This window comes from Pimephales promelas, chromosome 20 (assembly GCF_988280905.1).
Source record: "Pimephales promelas chromosome 20, fPimPro1.hap1.1, whole genome shotgun sequence".
Lineage (NCBI taxonomy): Eukaryota > Metazoa > Chordata > Actinopteri > Cypriniformes > Leuciscidae > Pimephales > Pimephales promelas.
The window spans coordinates 20152368-20177698 of NC_142788.1; the positions used below are offsets into that span (position 1 = coordinate 20152368).

The window sequence follows — 25331 nt, forward strand, 5'->3', positions numbered from 1 at the left end:
CTACTTTAGATTGCTTAAGTCATCTGCAACAGCAAGAAAATGATTTATCAAAACTCAAAAGGTAAATAATATGCTGTATATTTATTTTCTAGATCATTTTACCATTCACGACTCTCGTAGTGCTCTCCGCCATTTTGAAAAGGTCAAAGTTTATCTCATCTCGGCAACTCGTCCATCAAAATATTCTATGAGTTGCCCAGTGGAAGAAAATACCACACGAAGGGGTGTTCATGTGCATTTTCCAGGTAGGCTTTTGGTAATTTACCATAATTACCATAGCACATGAACGCACCATTACTCTAGGGGTCGCTGTTTGACAAAACGGAATTCCTGCATCGTGTGCCTCTGTAACTGAAGACAAGGAAGATGAATAATCACAGAAATGCAGAGGTACGTTTAATTAGTAATTATGGTGTATCCCAACTTTATGTCATTACGTAAGTTACATGTTGGCATCATAAAACCAAAATATTGTTTTCCTATTTAAGATTATTAATGTTATAACTTTTAAGACTTGAAATGTTGGAGGTAACGTTAACCTGTAGCTTACAACGCCGTCTTTAAAACGTCACATGGTGCTCTCGTACCATCCATTATTTCTTGCATAATATTTTATATGAATGGTAATTCATAGTTTTACTCGTTCAACAAAATTCATTTAGTTTAATACTTTGAAATTGCACCATATTGGGCTCGCCTATAACATTCAATCTCATCTAAATGCGACCTTGGGCGTTCTACAGCATGTTTTGCAGTTTTGATGTAAGTTAGGCCTACAATTATTTTCTTTGAAAAACTACTTTGGAAAAAAGCATGGAACAGGGTGAATCTTAAGCTGGGGACACACCTAAACGACTGTAGTTGAAATGATTTTAAGACTGATTTGAACACTGATGCAGATGTTAAACCAACTTTGGAAGTATCAAATTCATAATGGCCTTACAGTCAGTCGTTAAAAGTGTCAAAAAAGTGTCGGCTTCACTAAAAACCTTAACTAAAACCAAGAATAAAAAAAAGTAATTTCTTGTTTTTTTTTTCTTTTTATATTGATATTGATTTTTGGTGTCCAGGTTGTCTCCATGAATAGCCAGAAATTATTCTTGTCCCTCTGATGGAAAGCCTTAAAGCTTCTGATTTAAGCCTTAAAACAGCATTGTTATTGAATCACTGGAAATTGCATTAGTTAGTGCCATTGCCTGTTGTTCAGTCAATTTTATTTAAATACTTGACGTTTTAGATAAGTGCTTCTTTATAAGGTGAAAGAAAAATTGCATTTCTGGTTAATAAACACTTGAGGGCAGTAAGACTCTGATATGACCGAAGGGACAAGTCAAGGTCATAGTCATAAAAATGGCCTTTTCAAGATTAAGTAACATCACTTAATAATATCAAAATATTTTCCCAAAATTGTAAAAACATAAACTTAAGAAAAAACATATATGTCCCTTAAAAATATCAGTATATAATTGGCACCAAACGGTACAAAATATGGGATCAGTTATTTCCACAGTACATTCCACATAATTCCAAACTTTGTAGCCTTCATTTGACAGCTTTACATTTTTATAAACTTTATAGACCATTCATAACTTTTATATAATACTACAGGTATTTGCAATGAACTATAAGTGCAAGCAAGACAGGCTATTAAACAGAATCTAATGTCTGGCCTTCATAAATGTTTCTTGTGTTTTCAGTATCCAGGAGTGTGCTAGTGACATGGTTAGCTGCCAGGGCGTCCTAAGGCCAACTAATGTGTAAGTAATTTCATCCTTATTAGAGAGTAATGCTTAAAGCTTATGTAATACTGTAAAATAAACACTGCAGTTCTTGCAGAAATCCGGGAAAACATTCTTGCAAAGGGCTCCTAGATAAATATTTCAGAGATGAAGTTGGTTCAAACTAATCTTATTTTGAGCAGCTTTTTATTATGTCAGCTGATTCAGTGTTGCATTTTCATGCATGATCTGATCTGGCGTGAAATGTTTTTAGCAGCAGCTGTTTAAAGGAGTAGTTCACTTTTAAAAAAACTTTTGCTGATAATTTACTCACCCCCATGTCATCCAAGATGTCCACGTCTTTCTTTCTTCAGTCGAAAAGTAAGGTTTTTGATGAAAACATTCCAGGATTGTTTCCATATAATGGACTTCAATGGGAACCAAACGTTTCAAGGTCCAAATGAGAGTTTCATTGCAGCTTCAAAGGGCTTTAAACGTCACCAGACGTTCATCCCTGTCAACATTTCTATACTAGTTCTAATGTGGACCTGCTGTTTGTAATAATGCTGTAGCCTATACATCCGCGACAATAGTATTCATTCAGGTTTTTTTATTAGTTCACACTTGTTATTTGTTGTTCATCATACTGTGGTTTTCTCAGCAATTTTTTTGGGATATATTTTAAATAGTTTCACAGAATGTCACTAGAATAATAAACTACCAGTAGTGTCATAATATTTGTTATAATAAAACTGTAAACTACTTAAAGCTCTAAAACTTAGATGAAAGACTCTGCTGCCAGAATGATAATTATTTATCAGATTCCAAAGATGCTTTTGTCCTAAAATGGACCACATTTGCCCATCTCATTATAGTATTATAGTATTACACAGTGGAATTCCAGGCCAAGTTTGGCTTTCCTGGACTATTTTGAAAGTTTAAATTCTTTGTTGTCACTTCATGCTGTTTATTGAGTCATACATTTTTCTATAAAAAGAAATTGATTTATTTCCGTTATAAGCTTCATGTTATATCTGACCCCAATTTCTTCTTCATGGATGGGGGTCAGCCTCTCAACAGATCTATTCCCCCTTTATATCTCTAAAACTGCCAGAAACAGCAATTAATTAGGACACAGTCACAGCACACCGTCTAACACTGGCAGGATTTCGGTGCTCATCCTGAACCATGGCCATTAATAAGCACCGCGTTCCTGTCCAACAAAGCCTACGGGATGGTTTCATTCATTGGAATGTTTCAGGGATCCAAATTGATCCCACATGACCCTGACTTTTAGGTTTGCACTTTAAGATGGATGTATAATTTTGACACGTGTTTAATAAACCTTACTTGCCCGGCAGTTCACATTACTTTAATACTGGTTTTCATTGTATTTCCTGTTCTCAGAGGAAACAGACTTTAAAAGAATTCAAAGGATAATCTGGGATCCAAAGAGATGTGCATATGATAGATACCCATTTAAGGACATAGTTTTGGTTTTGCATGTGAGCACAGAATGTTCCAATTGCTATCCCCCCTTGAAGTATGAATTGTCTGTTAGCCTTATAAATTGTAGTGTTTTTGTGTACAATTTTTACTGCACTTTTTGATTCATTGCAACTGATGTACTGACCAAAAAAAGAAGAAATCGCTCAAATCAATTATAAACATCCAAGTACATGTAAGGAAGTTTACTATAATGACAGTGCAAGGTAATGATATCACTCCAAGTAAATAAATGAATAAGGAAAAATTAAATATGGATTTAGGGTGTTGATAGAATTATATGCATATTATTAAAAATTTCAAGTAGTCCGCTACAACGTACAAAACAATTGAGTTTGTGAAAAATGCCCATTTGTACATTCCAGACGCCGAATGATAACCTCAACACCATATAATGGCTGGAATGAGATGCTTTCCTGAAGTGTCAAACTTTCTTTCCTATTATGTCATAAGATTACTTTTCATTTTATCTGTCCATAGTGCATTCTTTGAATAGCTGTTTTGGATCATCCCGGTGGTCTGTGACAAATATTCATGGTGGCTAGCCTGGGGTTATTTGTGCCGTCCTGATGTATTGGCTATATCTCTTCTTCTTGCACTAATTTCAAATCCTGTGAATACTTTAAACAATGCTTGGTTTCTTCCATTTGTACACCATTTATAGATCTATATATACTTTTATATCAAGTAGTTGTGTAAACCTTTTCCATGATCAAAAAAAAAAAACTTTAAACCATGAAGATATCAGCTACTAAAGGTGATGTAAAAATGTTTTGTTCGACAAAGAGTTTAATTTGAGTCAGTTGTTCTTATCTGTTTTATTATTTCATAAATTAAACCAATCCTCTTTTACTATCAGTAAATTTAAATTAAACTCAGCTCACATTTGGAGTTATCTGAAAGATGAATTAAATATTAGATAAAATAAAAGTGCTGTATTTAGGCTCAATTACAGTTAAAGTGTCGGATTCAACAACGCGTTTATGACAGGGACATCATCCCGGAAAATCAGTGTGTATTTTGTGCAGGCCGTGGTACTATGGACATGATGTTTACCAGGCAGATTTAGGATAAGTGCCGAGAACAACATGTCATCTTTATTTGATCTTTATTGACCTCACAAAGCCTTTGTCCCAGTTTCCCACACCAGGCTCTGGCTTATTCTGCAAGATCGGAAGCCCAGAGAAATTTGTTGAACATTGTCCGTTCATTTCATGATGGCTTGGTCATGTGCTGGATAATGGCGAGCTGTTTGACCCATTTGGCATCTCCATTGGCACCAAACAGGACCTTGTGCTCACCCCATTGTTATTTAGCAGCATCTTTTCCATGATGCTGTCCGTGGCTTTTAAAGACTGCAACATGGACTTTCCAATCCATTTCTGCTCAGATGGAAGTGTTTTCAATCTACGCAGGCTTCAGGCTCACACAAACACACTTTTCGCAATTTTGCATAGCATCTTGTATGCAGATGACTGCGCACTGATGGCGCACATCCTTACCGAAGCCCAGTCATTTTTGGATCATTTTCGAACTGCAGCTTCCCTGTTTGGGCTCACTTTCAGTCTAGCGAAGACAGAAGTCATTCTTCAAGCAGTAAACAAGTTAAACTCCTTTTAATTGGTAGTAACTGTACAGTGCTGACAGCTGTTGGCAAGTTCTGTTGCTTCAGTAGCATTCTCACAGCTAATGTGACTCAGACGCAGACTCAGACATCAGTGCCCCAGATTGTAAAAGCTAGTGTTGCTTTCGGTCGACTGTCCAAGAGAATATGGGATGAGCATGGCATCCGGCTGGACACAAAGGTGGCAGCGCTGAAGGCAGTCTTCCTCACAGTTCTGTTGTATGGACGGAGTCCTGGACCATTTATGGCTGGCAGATTGCAAATACACAATACCTTAAAAATAACATGATCTAGCCAGTTTATGTGTGACACCTGTGGCCAACTTTGTACTTCGATCCTCGTTTCAACAACAACTGTGAAGACCATTGATGAATTTACAGATTAGTTCATATACTTTCAGACAGTCTTGAATTTCTTTTGTGATTTATTTGGATTCTTTAGCTTTTGTTTTGACAGACATCATAAGACATTATCACAAAGACATTTTTTTGTCTTTAAAATGTCGAATAAATATATTTAGATAAACATCTGTATCACTAGATTTTTACTTTTATTTACATTTTATATTTAGTGTTTTTACTTAATCTAAGCCTATATGTGAACAGTGTAACAAATCAGCTACTGCTACAAAAATAATCTCTTAAATCAGTACTTTGTTGTCTAGTAAAAATAGCCAGTCTTAAAACAAGATAAATTAAATTGATAAGCAAAATTTTGCAATACATTACAACGGCTGGCAAATTTTTAAGTAAAAATACTGATTAAGAAAATGATTTTTGCAGAGTTTCAGAGGACTGAGTTGTATATACTTCAGTTATAAATCAGTTCATTTCAAGGCACTGTAACCTGATGTCATTTTAGTTTCTCTTCCTTTATCGTTCTTATATTCATTATGACTTCCTATTATCCTCACACAAATTTAAATAGTGCTCTTATAAATAATTACAATTGTTTTTGGGGAACTGAAAGTGTTGCTGCTTTGCACACCGCATATTTTGTCAGTCTACTTAGAATTCAATATGACGGATTAAATATACAAATTAGTCCATTTGTAAACCTGTACCTTATGTATTGAACGCTAATGAAAGTCAGATATTTGTCCAACAAGGAAGGAATATCACTTCTCAGTCCAGATTTTTGTGTCTGTCCCCTGGATGTAGTTTCCATGCATGGATCACATAATTTATCTTCTTCCTCAGTCCTTGCCATGCAAGCTCTGAATCTGAAGAAGACTTATGGCAGAAAGACTGAAATTGCTGGCTCTGAGGTTAAGGCCTTGATCTCTTCTTCCTCTGTGGTTAAGACCTTTATCTCCATCTCTCAGACAACAGAGGACAATTTCAATAAAATATGTTTAGAAATGATCTCTGGAGTTTATCAAGTTTATTATGACATTCAGTAAGTTGTTTGTTATCCTGGTGGATGAGATCGGCCTTGTTAGTGCTCCGTTTTTGCATGAAAATCCTCATGAAATTATCTTTGTCACATATGCTCATTAGCAAACCATTCACAGTTAAAACAGCATCTTCAGCTACTCTGAATAGAAGATGTAGCAATATCTCATGACAACATGTCTTCCAAATGCGTAGGACAGATACACCCGCATAAATCACCACCTCTGCTGACATTTAATTTTAGTTTATTCTATAGGGGTCAGAACTGGTTGTCCTTGGTGGTGGACGTGTTTATATCACTCGAGTGGTCGTGCATCGAGCTCCTGCGAGGCAGCTTCGGTCGACAGCGCAGTAGAGCGCGAAGTTCACGTGACACGCTGCTGGAAAAGGCTGTGTAGATCCACGGGTTCGTACAAGAGTTCAGACTGGCTAACAACATTAGGATGGTGAAAGCCATTCCTGAAAATGAGGGAGAGGGGTAGAGAAAGTCAAATCGATTTCAAGTCAAATATCATAGAGGTCAAGTAATTGTCCTCAGTTACTAATATAAACCACATTAGAGACGGTGACACCTTGAAATGGGCTAATCTTATATAGAGAGCTTTCAAAACTCGACTAGAATAAAACCTTGTTTATACTTGCACGAACACCCCAGCTAACAGGGAATATTCTAAAAACAGTTTCTCTCAAAGTTATAAACAAACATTATTCGAGGAACGTTATCTGGTCTTATATAACATTATCAACTGTAGCTATACATTTTCCGAATCATTTTAGTTGGACGTTTATTTTTTAAATGTTAGATTTATATTTGTTTTAGATGGTTCAGAGAACATTCAAAATGTCAATGTTAGCAAAATGACATAATGTAACATTCCCTTAATGTTTTCTCTAACATTCATAACCAAGATAAAGATGTTATTAAAACAATTAGAAATTCGTTTTTTTTCTTTTAACGTGCTGAAAACATTTGGAAATAAGGATTTCAAACTTAATGGGAATGTTCGCAAAATGTTCTTAGAACATATTTTTTTGTTGGCTAAAAGCATTTGTAGTTTATATTCGCAAAACAACAAACATACTTCAGAACCAAATCTACATTGTTCATTCCTGTGTTTGTTTATTCATAGGGTTTGTTTGTGACTTTTAGAATAGTTTCATGAAGTGCACGTTAATAAAAACATTTATTTTACTTTTTATTTACACAGTATAAAGTAAACAAGATCTTTTGAAAGGATTTTTAAAATGAAATTAAACTAAAATGAAATTTGTTTTCATTCAAGAACAAATACTAAACAGTTTATATGACATTCAACTATTCAATCAACAGTAGTAGGTTGCCCATTTGGCTGGACGTAAATAGCTGAAACAAATCAAAAGCATCTGGGAGCACAGATGTATAGCAGCTTTCAGTGGTCTGTGGTGAGAGATATTAAAATCTGGTTAGTGATGTAAGAGCAGCAGGGAATAGAGAAGGGTTATTTATTGGTGTGAAGAAAGGGGCTTTAAATATGGATGTGTCTAGGTGGAGAGCGTGAGGTGAAGAGATGGAGGGCATTTGCAAGTAAACCCTGACTTGACTTGACGGGCTATACATTTTCAGGATAATTTGCAACCATTCCAGTACACTTCCACAATCCAATGAGTCAGTGGTCTTGTAAGGTCTTGTAATTAATAATGCCCCTTTTGAACAGCCAAATGTCGTCATTGAGTTGATTTACCTCCAAAAATGGATGCTATGCCATCCAGTACTGGGTAGTAACTGATTACATGTAATCCGGATTATGTAATCAGATTTAAAAAAAAATACTTTTTATTAGATTAGATAAGATTGCATTTTAAAATGCTCGTAATCAGATTATGGTACAAAACAATTCTATTCATATCTATGTGATAAACAATTTACTAACAATTATCTTCATGTAATTTAATCAGTTATGGACAACGCTTTGTACAGTACTGGCTATATATTTCTTGTGTCTTTAATTTCTCACCTTGGTCGGGGGGGTTGGGGTCCCAGGCAGCCCACAGCTGTACAATAAAGAAGGGTGACCAGCACAACGTATAGACAAGCACAATCACCAGAGTCATTCTCACTGTTTTAGACATAGCTTTCGACACACCTGTAAGAGGTGGATGGAGAGGGCAAGGTGGGAAAGAGGGATTTGATGAAGTATTGGATTCTTCAGGAGCGGTTGTCCTGTGAGGAGCAGAGTATCCGTGAGATGTCTGGAATGCTGCAGAGTTGCTCCAAATGGTGTGTGGGTGAGTCTGAATGTGAGGCAGCACATCAGGAGATGAAGTGTGAGTCTGTGAGGCTAGATCATTGGGACTGTGGCCATCCTGACAAGATTTAGCACAACAATCAGGCTCTGGTGTGTCCTCAGTGTTGCAGGTGTGAGAATGGGATGAGCCACTGTTGGTTTTCTTTTTATGGATTTCTCTTGCTTCTCTCGGCATGTGTGAGACTCTAACTTCGCTGGCCCGTTTTTTGAAGATGGGAAAGTGAAAAATGACCAGGTTCTTCTTCATGTCAGCAGAAACCACACGTTCTGATTTCAGGTAGATGTTATCATGGATCTCTTTGAATATTCGTACCTAGAGACACAAAAATATAAGATTACATTGCATCATTTTTTTTCAACTTGTTATTTAAATTTTACATTGCACTTGCTTTATTCTGTTCTAGGTTATTATTAAAGATCACCAGCAGTAGGTGTCGCTGTTCAATACACATACACATTGGCACACAGGGCCCTATCATACACCAGGCACAATGTTGTTTTTTTGGTAGTTTCAGCCTGACTCAGTTATCATTTTTACATGGACACATTTGGTTCAATCGGAATGAAATGACCTCATGGGATAGTAAAGTGTCCGTCACATGCCCACTTCAAATTCTCTCCAGAAAAAGTAGGTCTTCTGGGTACTTTTAGCCTACCCTGAGTACTGTGAGTACTGTGATTTTAGACATGCTTCATTTGGCACATACTGTTTTTCACATACTATAGGGAAGTATGCGATTTCGGATGCACCCATACTGGTGGGTCAGTCGAATTGTCTCTAAACGTTTGAGAACCCGAACCATATGAATTGGTTCATTGAAAAGATTCACTCAGATTGGTTCGCTCATTAAAGGTACACTATATAGTTTTTGGTGCTCACGGTTGATAAACAAACTTGGATGCGTCTTGCAGAAGAACACTGTGAACATCGCATCATTTTGAATTCCCGGCAAAAACATCTAGTCTTTAACATAAAAATTATTCAACAGGCTTTAACAGACAACCTAGGAAGTAGGGCTGTATTCAACCAAAGAAATCTTTAGTCGACCAAAGTCGAGTCCTGCTCGACGATTAGTCGACTAAAAAAAAAAAAAAAAAAAAAAAAAACGTGATATTTTGATTAAACATTTTTTAAACAATTGTCATTGAGCATTTATAAAACAACAACGAAATATAATATAATTCTTTGAAAATTAAGTGATTTTTTAACTGCAAAAAGTGAAGAGCTCTGTCCTAGGTCTATAGTACAGTCCCAATCGCGCACCTGACCACACCACACGCTGCAAAAAATATAACTGCTATCTGCCACATAATGAAAAATCCCAACAAAAGCTCTCGTTTATACAGGCTTTATATTCTTCTTTACTTTCAAAGCTATGGGTTAACTTTAGTCCTGACGATCAAGGCGTTTTAAACAACACTCAAAAAAACCCAAATAACTTAAAAACAATCCTATAATAGGCTGTACCGCGTATAGGTTTATTTTCGTTTTGTTGCATTATTTAGGCTATTTTCAAATGCGTCAAGTGTACAAATAAAAACGAAAACATTAAGAAAACACAATCTATTGAGTCAGCATGATATAGCCGTTAAAAGGCTGCTCACGTCTTTTGCGCGCTCAAGTTCGATTTTAAATGTAGGCGCGCGACTTGCGCGCTCATAATGGCAACGCGATCACCTCCCTCCACAGTCTTGTCGTCTTTGTTTTAAAATGCAGCCAGACAAAAGATTTATATTTCCTGGACATTTTGTCGACTAAAGCCAAAACAAGCAGCGTTCTAACAGAATGAATACAGCATCCCTTACCGAGCGCGAGCAGCAGCGCAGCCGGCCACAGGTGCGGCTCCCGAGTGTATTATGTGTGTGCGCTAAACTGTGGCGCAGTTACAAAAATAGCCTAAATTAAAGCATTTTAAAGTTGGGGACAAAACATAGGCTAATTATATTTAGAATACAGTAATAAATAACTGATTATAAATGAATAAATATCAAGGAGTAAGTCATTGAAAAATTCCTTCTATTGGTAAAAAAAAAAAAAAAAAAATGCAACTGGTCGACCAATAAGAATGTCAGTCGACCACGACGGCATCGACCGATTAGTCGACTAAACGACTAAAGTTGACAGCCCTACTAGGAAGTTGGAGTACGTCTTTCTTTTTTCTTTGTTCTTTTTTTTTATATATAGGTGAAAAAACCCTTAAATCATTTGTTAAAAAAACACTGATTTGTTTTTGGAAAAAAAAAATGCACTACTTCATACTCTCAAAACAGCTGTTCTCAATTCTGGATGATCTTAAATTTACAACATGGAACATCTATAAGGGGGTGAATTGATTCTGGTGTTACATAAGGAGAATATCCAAAATGTGCAGCTTTAAGAATTACTGCTTTCTAGTATATAGCACTCATTTAAGTAAATGATGGATAAAACCTCTCTTAATGGAAATCTTGTTTATAAACTACACCCAGATGGGACATTTAACAGAAGTAAAGTCATTTAATCACAAATGAAGCTCAAGTATGAAATATAAACTGCAAGTAAAACACCCCACCATTTGTACAAACATTCGTAAGAATGTCAAAAGACATCTGGAGGTCAGTGGCAAAAACAACTTACAAGTTGTAACGTGGAGTTTTTCATTATTGCAGGGTTTTTAAAAAATATATGTTATTTATTTTAATTTATTTGTATGTATTTTAAGGAATATAGAATATTTTTTTTAATGACAGTAAGACGTTTGCTTAAGGATTACCATGCTGGTGTTTAATGGTTAGAACAAGGTTGAAGATTCTTGCAAAATGTTAAAAAAAAATGTCGTTGCTAAAGACTCATTGTGACACACACTCATAACATAAAGCAATTTTAGGTTTTGGTTATGCACAATATACTTTTCCTTAAATAAGGCTGGCTTGCTGGGAACAGTATCAGCTGGTGGAAGGAAAGATCTGCACATTAGAGAATTTCTCTCCTGAAATAGAACTTTACTGACCAAAACCCCTTGGCCAGGTCAGAGAGCATAATCTCACCAAACAAGCATTGTGATACTGTACATGTCAGGGGATCCGCCTCTCCCCAAATGATTGTCACCCTAGCAGCTCATGATAACAAAAGTTATTTTCTCCAGATCACAGCTGAGACATGTTGCAGGAATGAGTCCTAAAACCTGAAACCTGTGTTATATTTTCATTTGAAAAAAATGTAAAATGGTGGTGACATTGCAGTCATGCGATTGCGATGTTTTTTTTTTTTTTTAATAGCCTTCTGGCAATTGTATTAATGCTATAATAAAGATTTTCTTGAGGAACAAAACATAAGAATTCTACATATTTGTTGGTCAAAGAGCTTATTTTTTGGCAATATAACAAAAGCCTATATGGTAAAATTTAGAGATGCACCGATTACAATTTTCGGTACCGTTTTTGGCCGATTCCGATTTTATTTTTTAACCACTTTACAGCACACTATTTATTTACTCTCTTTTCTTCAATAGAACATTTTACATAGAACATTTTTGAAGAGTAATCGCTATAAAATAGGACTATATAAATTACTCCTGGTGTGGGAAATTCACACACATCTAAAGTGCAGTGTTATGGAAGAACAATTTCCTTCTTTTCACATCCAATATCCAACAAAAACAATGTTCATTTCAAAAAGAAAATTAATTTTCTTTTCTGACATATACTCCTGTTCTTGTTAAAACACACCAGACATGCAAATTCGGTGCATTTTTGGCACTTTTGTGTGAAACCATATTTATTTTGTCCATCAAAAGTGTGCTTTCACTTTAATTGAGTGTGAGCAGCGCAGCAAAAATAAACTCTGGGCTGAAACCCGCGCTTCACTGCGGCTCCTGCTCGAGTGCATTTGACCGACATAAAATGGGCATATGTCAGACTGACCGGCCGGTCACGTGAAAATCGGCTAATTACAGTCAACAGCCGATCAATCAGTGGATCAGTGCAAACTAAACATGATATGGAAGAAGAGGATATTAAAAATCTGCTGCTCGAATTCGATGTTCATGGCTATCTGACAAAATTGATGTGTGGCGTGAGAGTGTGTGAAGAGCTTTCTGTCCCTCCATTGACAGCTTACGCTACTACCACTTTCATGGCCCAGAAATGTAGTGAAGACATTAATCTATGTGATTCCTGTGGTTTAACCTCTGGTTTATGTAGCGGTGCAAAAACATTTATTAATTAATTTACCACTTTATTTACAAAATCTCTGATGCACTTCCACACAACAACGTCTGCTCTGCCGTCAACACAACACGTGTCGTGGTGCTCTTGTGAACGTGTGTTGGAGATGTTTGTTTGCACAAACGAAGCATTCATGCATTTAAAAACATGGAGTCACATGGATTAAAGTCACATGGACTTTGATGGCGTCTTTACTACCTTTCTGTGGCTTGAAAGTGGTAGTTGCATAAGCTGTCAATGGAGTTACAAAAATCTCAGATTTCATTTAAAATATCTTTTGTGTTCTGGAAATGATCAAAAGTCTACTGTTTTGGAACAACATAAGGGTAATTAATGAGTAATTAATGACAGAATTAAAAGGTAGATTGGACTGTATTTATATTATGAACTAATAGAGTGTAGAGGGAGTAGAACTAAATTATCTATGTTGGCTCATCCAAGAAATGAAATCCCTGTAATTTTTTTTATGATGAAATACTATTGATCAAAAACTGTGAATCACACCAAATACAGTAGTTGCTTTTAAACTAGGCATACTAATGATAATGCTAATGTGATTGTGTAATGTCTAACTAATGTCTTCACAATTATGTGTTTTTAAGGTGAATGCGGAAACTGGGATTAGAGACAAATGAAATGCACTGGAACCAGTAGTACCTGACAAATGGTGATAATAAAGGTAGGAAGCACAAACACTGCTACAGTCATCCAGGTGACATAGGCTTTCAGCCCCCAGGGCTCAGCAAAGTGCCCCCAGCATTCAAACACTCCAGGAGAGACCTCTGACCTGGAGAAAATAAACACCTGCAGGGAAGACAGCATTGGGAAAATATTTTAAAATGGTTCCTTTTATATTTCATGGAATGAAAAGCACCATATGTGTTTGTAATGACTTTTGCAGATATTGGGTGAATATTGTACAAGAATGCATACATTATTCTCTGACTGTTTCCTATAACATTTTAAATGTTGTAATACTTTAGTATTGACAACCATAGTACCTGCGGCACACTGAGAACAAGGGCTAGAACCCAGGCTACCATGATGGGTGTATTCCAGCATGAAACTGCCCCTCCTTTGTAAGTCTGCAAGGGGCAGCAGATGGCATTATGGCGGTCCACTGTCATAGCAACAATCATGTAAGAGGATGCAAACATTCCCACAATCTGAAGATATTTCACTGAGCGGCACAGCACGTCAGGACCTTGAAATCTCTCTGTGATAATCCATACTAGCTGCGGGAGCACCTGCAAAACAGTAAAGTGCTGTTGGCAAGTCACTTAAAATAAATAATGCCAGGGTTACCAACTTTGGTTACCTGGCTGGTGTGAGATTTTGTAGACATGGCTTGAACCAATCACAGGCACCTATAGGAGGTTTTGAGGATGCAACAATTCATTTTTTAATTTCATTTTACAAGATTAATTTGTACAATATACACTTTTTTAAAAACTTTTGAATTGCATGCTGTTTAACTACCTAATATTACCAGCAATTCTGCTGGTCAATTCATTAAAAAAATACCATAAAAAAGCAAGCAAGATAGTTTAAAATCAATAAATTATAGATAATAAAAAAAAACTACTTGGTTACTCACGTAACCACAATTCCCTGAGTTAGGGAACAAAGTATTGCGCAGCTATATAAAATAATAATTTTTATAAAATAATATTTAAATAATATTTTAGTCTAAATTATTGCACAATTTATTTTTTTTTGTTGAGCTCCGCCTATTTGATACTCATGCACACTCTTGCTCTTATGTCTGTTTTACGAAATGGAAATATGCGCTCTTGAGAAAGCTTCTATCAAGCACATTTTGCATTGTCATTATTTGGCGTGAGATTTAGTATGGTGACGTGAGAACATGAGACGGTCTGTGTTGGCAACCCTGTAATGTTTTGCTAAGCATTAAACAGTTCAGCTCACCTGAAAAAATGCCACCACAAGGTCTGCAACACACAGATTGACCATAAATAGGTGCATGGGTGCATTGTATTTGCGTCGCCTCAGTAGAACCCACAGTACAAAGCTGTTCCCTAGTGTTGCCAGAGCGAGAACCAGACCCAGAATTCCAATCTCGGCTTGAGCCAGAGCCATGTTCCGAATCCTAACAGGACCTGGCACCTGAGTGCGGTTTATTGAGCTGTTTTGAGCGACCAACCAAAAGTATGATCCTCCTTTGAAAGTGCTGTTGAGTTCAGCATGCTCAAAGAATTCCTCTCCTGAGAAGGTCTCCATGCCTGCAAGAATTGGTCACAAGGAGGTATGATGTAGATGATTCGTTTTAGAACCCATATTTAACATTGGACATCAAGTGGCAACCCAGAAGTTAATGTAAATGGTCTTGAAGTGAAATGGGGAAATGTATTAAAAATGAATTGCATATGTAAAATTATTGATATGACAGGCTGAATAGAAAAATGGGTAACACTTTACGATAAGGTTTCATTTGTTAACATTAGTCAATAGCATAAACTATAACCGTAATACAATCTGCAATACATTTGTTACTGTATTTGTTAATCTTTGTTAATGTTGGTTAATAAAAAAAAAACCAGCTGCTGTTCATTGTTTGTTCATGTTACTTCCCAGTTGTAGTGAACTTTTTCTTCCAAAGTGGAGAAAAATCAGAAGCACAGACCAGGAGACGTTGAGGTATCTTTTACGCAGAAGTTCTTTATTGCGTCGCTGTAGTCGTCTATAAAATCGGCTAACTAAAACTAAAATACAGAACTGTTCTTATACGTTTCAAGGGGGGAGGAATTACATAGAGGAGGTGAATTTTGCAACAAAGAAAATGTAAATGCAAGATTCAGCCGGTTACAGGAAATTCCTCAGCCCTGATCTCATCAGCATAGCTGTTATTCGGAACCTTGAGATGCTAATTCAATCAGCAATGAGATTGGTCAAACCTTTATATAATGTATTAGTATATATAATATTAAATAATGTATTAGTAAATGTGGAAAATAACGGTGTAGAAGTGCAGTTCAATATTAGTTCAGTTTAACTAATGTAGTTGACTAAATGTTAACTAATGAAACCTGATTGTAAAATAGTATACCGAAAAATACTATTTTGATATTTTAGCTATTTTGTGAATTGCATAAAGCACATCAAGTGTTTGTTTGTTTTTTTTTTTTTTTTTGTAACAAACACTGAGGCAGATATTGTATTAGCACATGCAGAGGAATCTGCACTCTATAAACATATATTATATGTATATACACACAACACAACACATGGCCATCACATTGCAACTCTCATCATTAATCTTGTTTCATGAGCTTTTGCCACTCAGTTAATTAAGCAATTTCACAGACGCACAAAAGCAAGCGAACAAATCTGCTTCCTCTTCCACTCTTTGATTTGTTTTATTTCCCGTAGTTTTTATTCCAAAATGAGTCTGTCAATCCGTATCTTTTTTGTTTTGTTTTCTAAATTTTCCTTGACTTGATTTGATTCTTACTATCCCACCCAGCTTAGTCCATCACATTTGCTCCCCATGTATATCTCTCTCATCCCTGATTGACTCCATAAAGTCCTCCTCCTTCCTCTTGTTTTCCATTGCCCATTCCTTTACCCCATTTTCTATCGCTTCCTTTGTCTGTTATCAACTGCTCCTTGATCCCAATAAAATCTGGTTTATTTTCTTAACTATGCAAATAAATAATAAAAGTATCAGTTGCAAAAATGAGACTGACAGTTTGAGAAAGAGTGGTAGCATGAGACGCTGGGTTAAATAAACAGAGAGGAGGAGGTGGGGTGAGCAATCGGATACAGGGCATGAGATGAGAACACACAAAAGAGAAATAACTATAAGGCCATGCATACCAATACAAAGTTTGCCCATATATGAGAATAAGAAAGGCTATGTTAAATGGGAACAATTGTCCTCTTTCTTATCTACTGATGCTAGACCCCAACACATTAAAAAAGGTAATTATTTATAAATGTAATTTTTACTGACAAATTTATCCAGTCCTCCCTTTACAGCAACATCCCCCTCCTCTAAAAATGCTTGTCATTTTAATAGAACCAAGAATGAAAAATGCTACAGTGAAAAGCTAAGTTGACAAAGTACCAAATATGGTATAAAATAAACAAAAACAATAGATTTAACAGGACGACATTTTATTGTTAAATAATGCTCTATTATATACAGTACCAAGTTCTGTTATGAAACTCAAGATGTTACTGGTCAACTGAACCCATTTTGATTTTTGAGTTGTCGGAAATACAGGTTAACCTATGTGTCATGAACATGCACAAAATGTTTCAACAAGCTGATGTGTTTTGACATATACACACATAACTACTATTACGTTTGTGATGTTTGTCTGTCAATTTGACCCGCATATTGTAATTTTCTAAGGCAAAGAGACAAAGAAATGTGCATACAGACATTTTATACAATCTTGCTGTTTGTGGGGTCAGTTTGACTCATATAGGCAACTGTTCAAAAGCAACTGTACAGACAACAAACCAAGTGTCTGTACTTGCTCTGCACCAGAAATGATAAAAAACAACCGCAGTAGCCGCATAGCAGATCTATTCAGCCATTACCAAATAAATTAACATTGTCATATCCATTATCTTGCTAAACTCATGATAGAAAGATTTCTATCATTTCTATAATACTGTATGAATAATGAACAACTAGTTATTACTCAAAAATGTATTATATTTAATAACACAATTTATAAAACGGTTAGTTCCAATCCTTGATTCTGATATTCATGATAAAACACGGCTATGACTGCTTCACCCAACGGTTCTATTTATCACTGCGCAACACTGCGGTTCCTATGTTGCTTTTATTTGAGCTTTCATGCATTTTACACATTGAAACATTGTTGCTGTTCACGGTCAGGGACTATTTTTTTTCTAGCGGAAGGAAGGCTTTTAGTGATTGTACTTCGTGAAAGTTGCACTAATACGTTGTTTTGTTTTTTACTTAAATATTTTTATTGTTTGGTACCATTTTATAAAAGCAATAAGGTGCTCGAGGCAAGTGATGTATCTTACATAAGTAACGGCTGCAAAGGGACGATTTAATCAGTGATCTGAAAGTAAAATATATTTATTTCTTTTTTATATTGAACCATTTAACGCGTTAGCCCCGAATACTGGTCTAAATAATATAAGAATGTTTTGTTTAGAAAAGTAATTTACAGCACCTCATAAATAATAGCTGATAATATCTATCATCTGTCATTCTACTTGCACTCTATACTTCATTCTCTTTCAGAAAATATAAATACTAAGATTGTGAAACTCTTCCTTTTTATAAAATGATTTTTTTTTTAAATGCCTTGTGCTGTCTTTCCAGGTCCAGTCATAAATAAAAGCGAGTGTCCTTGTCACAGTTGTGTTTGAGGTCATCCTCTGAAGCAGCTGATGCATGAGCTGTTCGGTTTACCCTTGCTTTGACATTTTCTACCTTTCCTTAAATCCCTTTCCCTCTGTGGAATCCACTAATATGGTGTAGCAGAAATGTTGACCTAGAGTAAATATAGCTGATGATACAAAAAAGCACTTTGCTTTCGTAAGCCCCTTTTTTATGCAGAATACTTGAAAGTGTTTTAAACTTGGTTTGACAACAAAGCTATTGGTGTGATGGTGTGCTTGGACAGATCACCACAGGATTCTCCAAGATGACTGGCCATGACATAATTTAGCAGTTGTTTTATTAAATGCATAACTGGTATGGCTTATTCAATTGAAAAGGCAGTTTATATTTTTGAAAATTGTCAGTGAAAGCAAGTGCGTAAAATATGTTTGTCAACTTCAGGAGGTCAAACTTAAATGAGCAGCTTTATTTAGCATTTAGATTTTTTAGTAAAAACCATGTAGGTACAAGCTAAATAGTATTTTTTTTTGGTCATTTTTAAAAATTACAGTTTAAAAATTTAAAATAGTTCCCTTTCAGTCACTCAAGTTCCACGTGAAGTAATTGTGATCACTTCAGGGAGCCCTTTGAACTTCAAGCGTCATGCGCTGTATAAACAGGAAGCGGGCGTACGGACTCATTGTCTTTTACTTTAGAGCTGAGCTTTCGTTTTGACTGAGTTTCTGCAGACTGCTGCATCGTTGAAGACTGCTTAAAGGAAATACTCTGATCAGTGTTGCTAACTTAGCGAGTTTGTCGCTATATTTAGCAATTATTCAAACACCTTTAGCAACACATTTTCCAAAAAGCGACTAGCGACAAATCTAACGACTTTTTCTGGTGTTATTAGAAACTTTTGGAGACTCTGATGTGAAAGCACAAATCGTTCTTACTCTTGATTAATTGGTCAGTAAACACGAGGAGGTGATGGCGGGAGAGACCATGGTGGGTGGCAATGACGGTGGGAGGAGCCGGGGGGGGGGGGGTGACGAGAGCAGAAGGAGCTAAATTGAAAACCAAAGCACAGCCAGGATGAATGACCACAGTGGAGTCAAGGGAGGGAGGAGCCATGGTAGAGACTTGGAAGGCGGATCCAGGTGCGCAACAGGCTTAGACAGAGCTGGTGGAGGTGGACACTCAGATGGTGTCGAAGAGTTGATGAGATCAAGCAACACCCGTTTTGGGGGTCGAGGCAGAGCCGCAGCGACCAGCACCGAGGTGGAGCCAGGTTGCTGGGGAACTGAGGCGTAGCCAATGGGACTCAGGACCAAAGTGGAGCCATAGGGGTGGAGGGACGTGGCGCAGGCAGAGTGGTGACTGACCAAGGTGTAGCCGGAAGGCAATGGTCCCAGCTGAAACCGAGGGAGGGAGGAGCCAAGGTGGAGTCGACTGGTTGACAGGCCGAGGGGGAGTGAAGGACTTGGGGGCTGGGTGTGGAGCGAGGGGATCCCCTAGCCAAGGCAGAGCTGAAGCCTGGAAGACCCAAATCAGATCCATGCAGCAGAGTGGAGTCAACAAAGGAGGAGCTGAGAGTCTGAAGGGAAACGGGGGAGGGAGGGCTGAAGGAGTGACTGTCTTTAGAAGAGGATGTGTAAGAGGGAGGCTGGTTGGGATCTTTAGATGCACAAGAGACTTGGAGCTGGGCTAGACCAGTGGAGACATAAGAGACTTTGGAGCTGGGTGGGTCCAGTGGGGACGGCACTTCCCTTTAAAAATTTGTAGAGGCCATATGCAGCTCACCCTCAGCATCTGCAGTATAAGCAGGTCTCCATTCCATTCTCACAAACTTCATGAGAATACCCACTGGCACGGACAATGTTGCTGGTTCACACACCTGGTCAGATTTTATGTGGGGCTCATGCACTACTGCAATGATCGACTTAGGCGTTGGCATCTCGTCAGGCTTGGGCTCTTCATCTGTGCTGGGCTCTGGCATAGGCACCGTGCAGTGTGAGGGAGGCGTCTGACTGGACGCTGGGTCCGGAGTGGGGCTGGTGATGTCCTCCACAGCGGGATAGGTAGTGAACGCCTGTTGAATATGTTGTTCCCCAGCACCCACTTCAAGAAAGTGGGTGAAATACACCTGAGTGGATAGTGGTTGAGGCATGCCAGATCTAAAAAAAAATCCCTTGTGTGGTTTTTGCTCCTTCTGCTCAAGGTAGAGCATCTGGACGGCCGGCAAGTACATTATTGAAGTCCTTTTAAATTGTCTTTAATTATAATCTAACTAGAATAATCGCGAAATGTACTAGAAAACCACTTAATCATAAACGACACTCAACCAAGAACAGACGTTTGAATACATAGGGAGTAATGAGGTAACTAGAGCTGGATGATTTGACCTAAAATCAAGATCTTGATAAATTGATAATTGACCATTTTACCTTGATTACTTTTAATGAATGATTTTTTTATTTTTTTTATTTCCATAGGTCATAGGTTCATAGGTTATACATCTAAAAGAGCCTGGGGTCATATTGACCCCAAGGAACACCGATGCTACAAAATGTGTACAGGACTTTGAAAAAATATTAGCAGGTTAATTTTATGTTTACAGAGTTGTCCCCATTAAATTAGGAAAAGTCATTAAATCTGAAGCAAAATGGTAAAATAAAATTATGTTTTTACAGACATTAAACATTGAATGGAGTCAAATTGACCCCAAGGATAATAGGAGGGTTAAGACACTTTTTTTCTAATTCGCACATATAATTGTTTTTAAGTGATTAATGAGCTTGGCTAACCTTTAATATTCATTTAACCGTATTTTCACAGCTCTTATTTTTCACTTATACTGACAAACAGAATAAATCTTTTACAAAGTAATTGAAATAGAAATTGAATTGGACTTCCAGAAATTGGCCAGAATATCAGATGTACAATATGCAGGTCATAATAATTGCTCAGGATGGTGAGCGTCAAGAAAACAGGTCAGGTTACAACAGTTTATTGCGTCATTAAAAATTTAATTTATTTCCAGAATACTTTCTTTAGGTTTATCTTCCAATGCCTTATGCATTTGCAAATTAATTTTCCGGGTCATGGATGTCTGCCATGTATCATGGTGTTCAGCACCTTATTAATTTAATCAACTGCACACTAAAATATTGCGTCAGCATGTTTCCAAAAACCTCCCTGTTGGATTTCAACAGCTTCTCACTCCTGATAAGAACATATTGGGGAACCTCCTGCAGAATGAATGATTTTAGAAAGTTTACAGAGACCATAATAAGAGATTAAATTATTTATATCATGATAAAATAATAATAAAAGAAAATAGTACATGGCCTTTATCTTGATTATTGCATTGATTAATTTTTCATTTTTAAATACTATATTACATCTTCACTTATACAAGAGCAACCCAAAATTTCCAAAAAGGTGAGGGAAGGCTGGATTTTAGATCATTATATGGGCATTATCTACACACCCGATGTTTAAACGGCCCTACCAGCTAACCCTGTGTTCCCTTTAGGCGTTTACTGAAACTATCAAACTCATGCCCTGCGATACACTTACTGTTTGCAGAAGTTAAAACAATAAATAGCAATGCAATGTTTATGCCATATAACATTCTTCATGTTCTGAGAGATTAAACAGTTTGCGGATGAATCAGCATTTTTCTCATGCAGTGACCATATTACCAGTCTGCATGAGCAAAACTCATCAAAATGGCTCTAAATGTAAACAAATTAGTTGTGCTTTGTATCCACATTCCAAAGTAGTCATTAACAAATTAGTATATGGATTGTTGACATGTCCATGAATTGTTAAGAATGAAATTTACATTGTGTAGGAGAATGTCTTTTAACCACTTTTAAAAGCCCTTTGAATATGTAAAAATACATACTCAACACATTATATGTAGTCGCTCAATTAATGTGAATTAATGTGTCATGGAAACGGCATATAATCCAAAAATAACTAGCAACTAAATGGCTATTTAAAATAGTTTTAGATGGAGTATAAAATCACATTGCAATGTGTTTCATGTCAACACTTAATTAGGTTTATTCATATGTGTGTGAATGTATATTTGTGTGCATTCATGCTCACCTCACTTTCCGTCAATGCATGTTTTTCACTTTAATAGAAGTTTGTCTTTTATTTTGTTGCCCTAAAACACATGAATCAAATAAAACTGTGAAAAATACTTTTCTATATATTTCAAAATAAGTTATCAACAATTCAATAGGACATTCATTCGATATGACTTTTTTTGGAGATAGTTGTGGAGGAAAAAAATAATCTAATAACTGCCCAGCACATAAAAACTATAGTTCTGTCAGTGTGGCATGCATACTCCCATTCGAATGGACAGAGTTTGCCTTACTAATGTTGAATTTCTGGCTTATTTTTTTACACTAAATATTAAACTTTGAAAGTGTTCTCGGGGCACTTTTACAATTGCACATTTGTATTAGAACTATTTTATTTTAATATTATCCCATACTCTGAAAACATCTGTACATTTCTTTATATATATATATATTTTTTTTTTCTTTTGCATAAATGTTTAAAAAAGATGTTTATTTGTATTTTCAAAACAAACTTAAACTATTTTTTTTTGCAGTGCATGCATTTTATAAAAAAAACTTACTCTGTGTTCTTGAATCAGCAGCAATAATCCATGTAATCCATATGTTTTGTGAGCTGCAGTTTTGCTTCGTGATGGTTAGTTGACATAAGAGCTTCCGAGCTGTCTCTGAAGAGCGTCGAGATATTTCACCACCCTTTGTGAACTTGTAAAGCTGTAGTTTTTTTGTAGCTTTCACCCGAGTTTATGTTCACAGAATTGAGAGCTTCTTTTCTTCTCAGAGCCCTCGGATAGAGGTACGTAATTTATTCCTAGAAATGTCTCACCATTCCTGAGACTCTGCGTGTCTGAGCTTTAATTTCCCACATTACTTGAGCACCGGTGCACCGATGGCATTGAATTTGAGCCTGGCTTAGTATAAACATATCTCTTACATGCACTCACCCTCTCTCGTCCTTCGCTCCCTCCCTTCTCTCCTTTTCTCAGGTCTCTTGTGTTGTTAGATAAGGGGTGGAGCCAATAACATGAGGTGTTCTTGTACATCCATCTCCACTGTGGCATAGAGAACAGATAAATAGAAGCTAAGAGCTCTGTCACATCTTGTGCTATAGTGACAATGTTCAGACTAGGTGACCTGTGTCAATATTTGCTTTCATATTTACATTAACTTTCTCTGGGTGTGACTCCACTCTTTAATTATTCTATTCCGTTGGACTAATAAGATGCCTGATTAACATTCACTCAATACACAATGTGTTTCCATATGTGTAAATTGTGAAATATCTTTGCATGTCTTCAGCTGTTTGTCAGTGTTTTTCTGGTTTGTATTCTACTGATTCCTATATATATGTGTATATATATATATATATATATATATATATATATATATTAGATAATATCAGATTCAGCCTGAAAATGCTGAACATTTTTTTTTATAATCAAGTTATTGTGTTCATATTATCTGATAAAAGAACAATATTCCAATTTTGTTTTCCAATTTTTTCCCCGAATTTCCCTAAATTTAAGTACATTTTAAGTAAGGTTTGTCCATATTTGACCCAAACATGGGTTGAAGCAACCCAGCATTTTTTAGTGTTTAGGTCCAATAAATACTATAGAAAAACTACAGGACAGCTGGAAAATAGACGAAGCGCAAAGTGCCACCAAAATAATTTCAGCAATATTCAATAAATATTAAATAATACTCACAGATGTTGAAACAAAAAGTGCTCCAGCTGTAGTTACCTCATTTTGTTATATATATATATATATATATATATATATTGCAGTCTAAATAAGCTTCCTCTTTGAGTGTCGGTCTCTACTGTTTGGATTTGGACTAATATCTCCGTGGCAGAATACATTTGCTGCACAAATCAAGCAGACTTGAAGGGAACGTTGCCAGGTCCGTGTTGGACAGGAACGAGGGCCAGATCAGTTCCACATCTCACAGACCTCATATGGCTTTCTATAGATTCTATAGATTTCTATAGTGGCAAGAAAATAAGTGTCAACTGTTTTCGTCTAACAGAGCATTTGACTGGCAAAGCATGCATATGTGTGTCATCGGTAGACTTCCTTCTAATAGAAGTGCTGAAAGACCCCAAACTTAACTACAGTCTCTCACAAGACCAGACGTGAAGCAGACAGAAAAGATTCCATACTTTCTTAAAATATAATTAGCATATTTATACACCAGAGGGTATAAATAGTACAATGTTGAAAACATATGTGATCATTTGCGTGTAACTCTGTTGACCAGTGACTGAGTCAACACCTGGTCTCAGATCTCTTTGGAGGCTCCTGCTCCATAATCCAATGATTTTCAGACCTCTCGCAAAGGAGCAGGAGAGATAAAGTATGTGAGGCTTTTATGTAGAGGCTCTGGAGGCTTTACAAGGGGAATGCAAGGAGACAACGCTAAACTGACAAGCAGCAAAATCAATGGAAGGTCTCTTGTGAAAAGACATGAAATACAAGTTCATTTAAGTCATTTTCTCCTGAGCTTTCTGGTTAGATGAAAGGGCCACTGAATCAACAAGTTTAGACCAAAGACCTTATTGACTGACCTTAGTCTGAACCACATTGTTTCAACCTTATAAATGATGTCCATCCTTGATACAAGTTGCATTACAAAGGTATCTTATAAACTGTAGATTTAAAAAAAATATTTGCTTGTATTTTTTATTTATTTAAATTATACATTTAAAAGTAAAACAAAAGGAACACAGAACAAGCCTACAGACCAGAGCAAGTGCACGGTTAATAAAGGAAAGTCAAACTCATTAGCTAATGTTAACATATACATAGATATAATAGATGTTCTCATTTTAGAAAGTATATGAAGACTGTATTAAAACTGCTTTTACAACATTGTCGTTGGGCCACTGTCAATCAATCATAAAGTGCATTTTATTATTTGCATTTAGCATGCGATATCACATACAAATCAGAGTGTTTGTATAGGTTGTTTCTGTATGTTTATTTAATAATTATTCAGCTTTATCTGATTATGCTTTAAGCTAAGGAGTGTTCTTAGATGCATTTTAAACATTTTGCCGTATTTGAATACATTATACAAATAATACGGAAAGAAAGATTTGTTTTGTTTTTTGTTTTTTTGTTGTTGTTGATGTTAAGGGGGGTCCAGAACAATTTTAGACCAC

At 36.4% G+C, this 25331-nt stretch overlaps 1 protein-coding gene and 1 long non-coding RNA gene across 2 annotated transcripts; one reads left to right on the forward strand and one right to left on the reverse strand.

Annotated features, from left to right (window-relative positions):
- Nucleotides 1–314: 314 nt before the first annotated feature.
- On the forward strand, nt 315–13412 carry LOC120462812 (uncharacterized). Its single transcript, XR_005618419.2, has 3 exons — nt 315–390; nt 1698–1757; nt 13336–13412. It is a non-coding gene; the product is annotated as an uncharacterized LOC120462812 (long non-coding RNA).
- avpr2aa (arginine vasopressin receptor 2a, duplicate a) lies at nt 4976–23141 on the reverse strand. Its single transcript, XM_039651499.2, has 7 exons — nt 22729–23141; nt 22185–22245; nt 14663–14976; nt 13735–13980; nt 13391–13537; nt 8237–8840; nt 4976–6701 (listed from the first exon to the last, which is right to left on the reverse strand). The coding sequence occupies exons 3-7, from the start codon at nt 14972–14974 to the stop codon at nt 6502–6504; spliced, it is 1509 nt and encodes a 502-aa protein (XP_039507433.1). The 5' UTR covers nt 14975–14976; nt 22185–22245; nt 22729–23141; the 3' UTR covers nt 4976–6501.
- Nucleotides 23142–25331: the final 2190 nt, after the last annotated feature.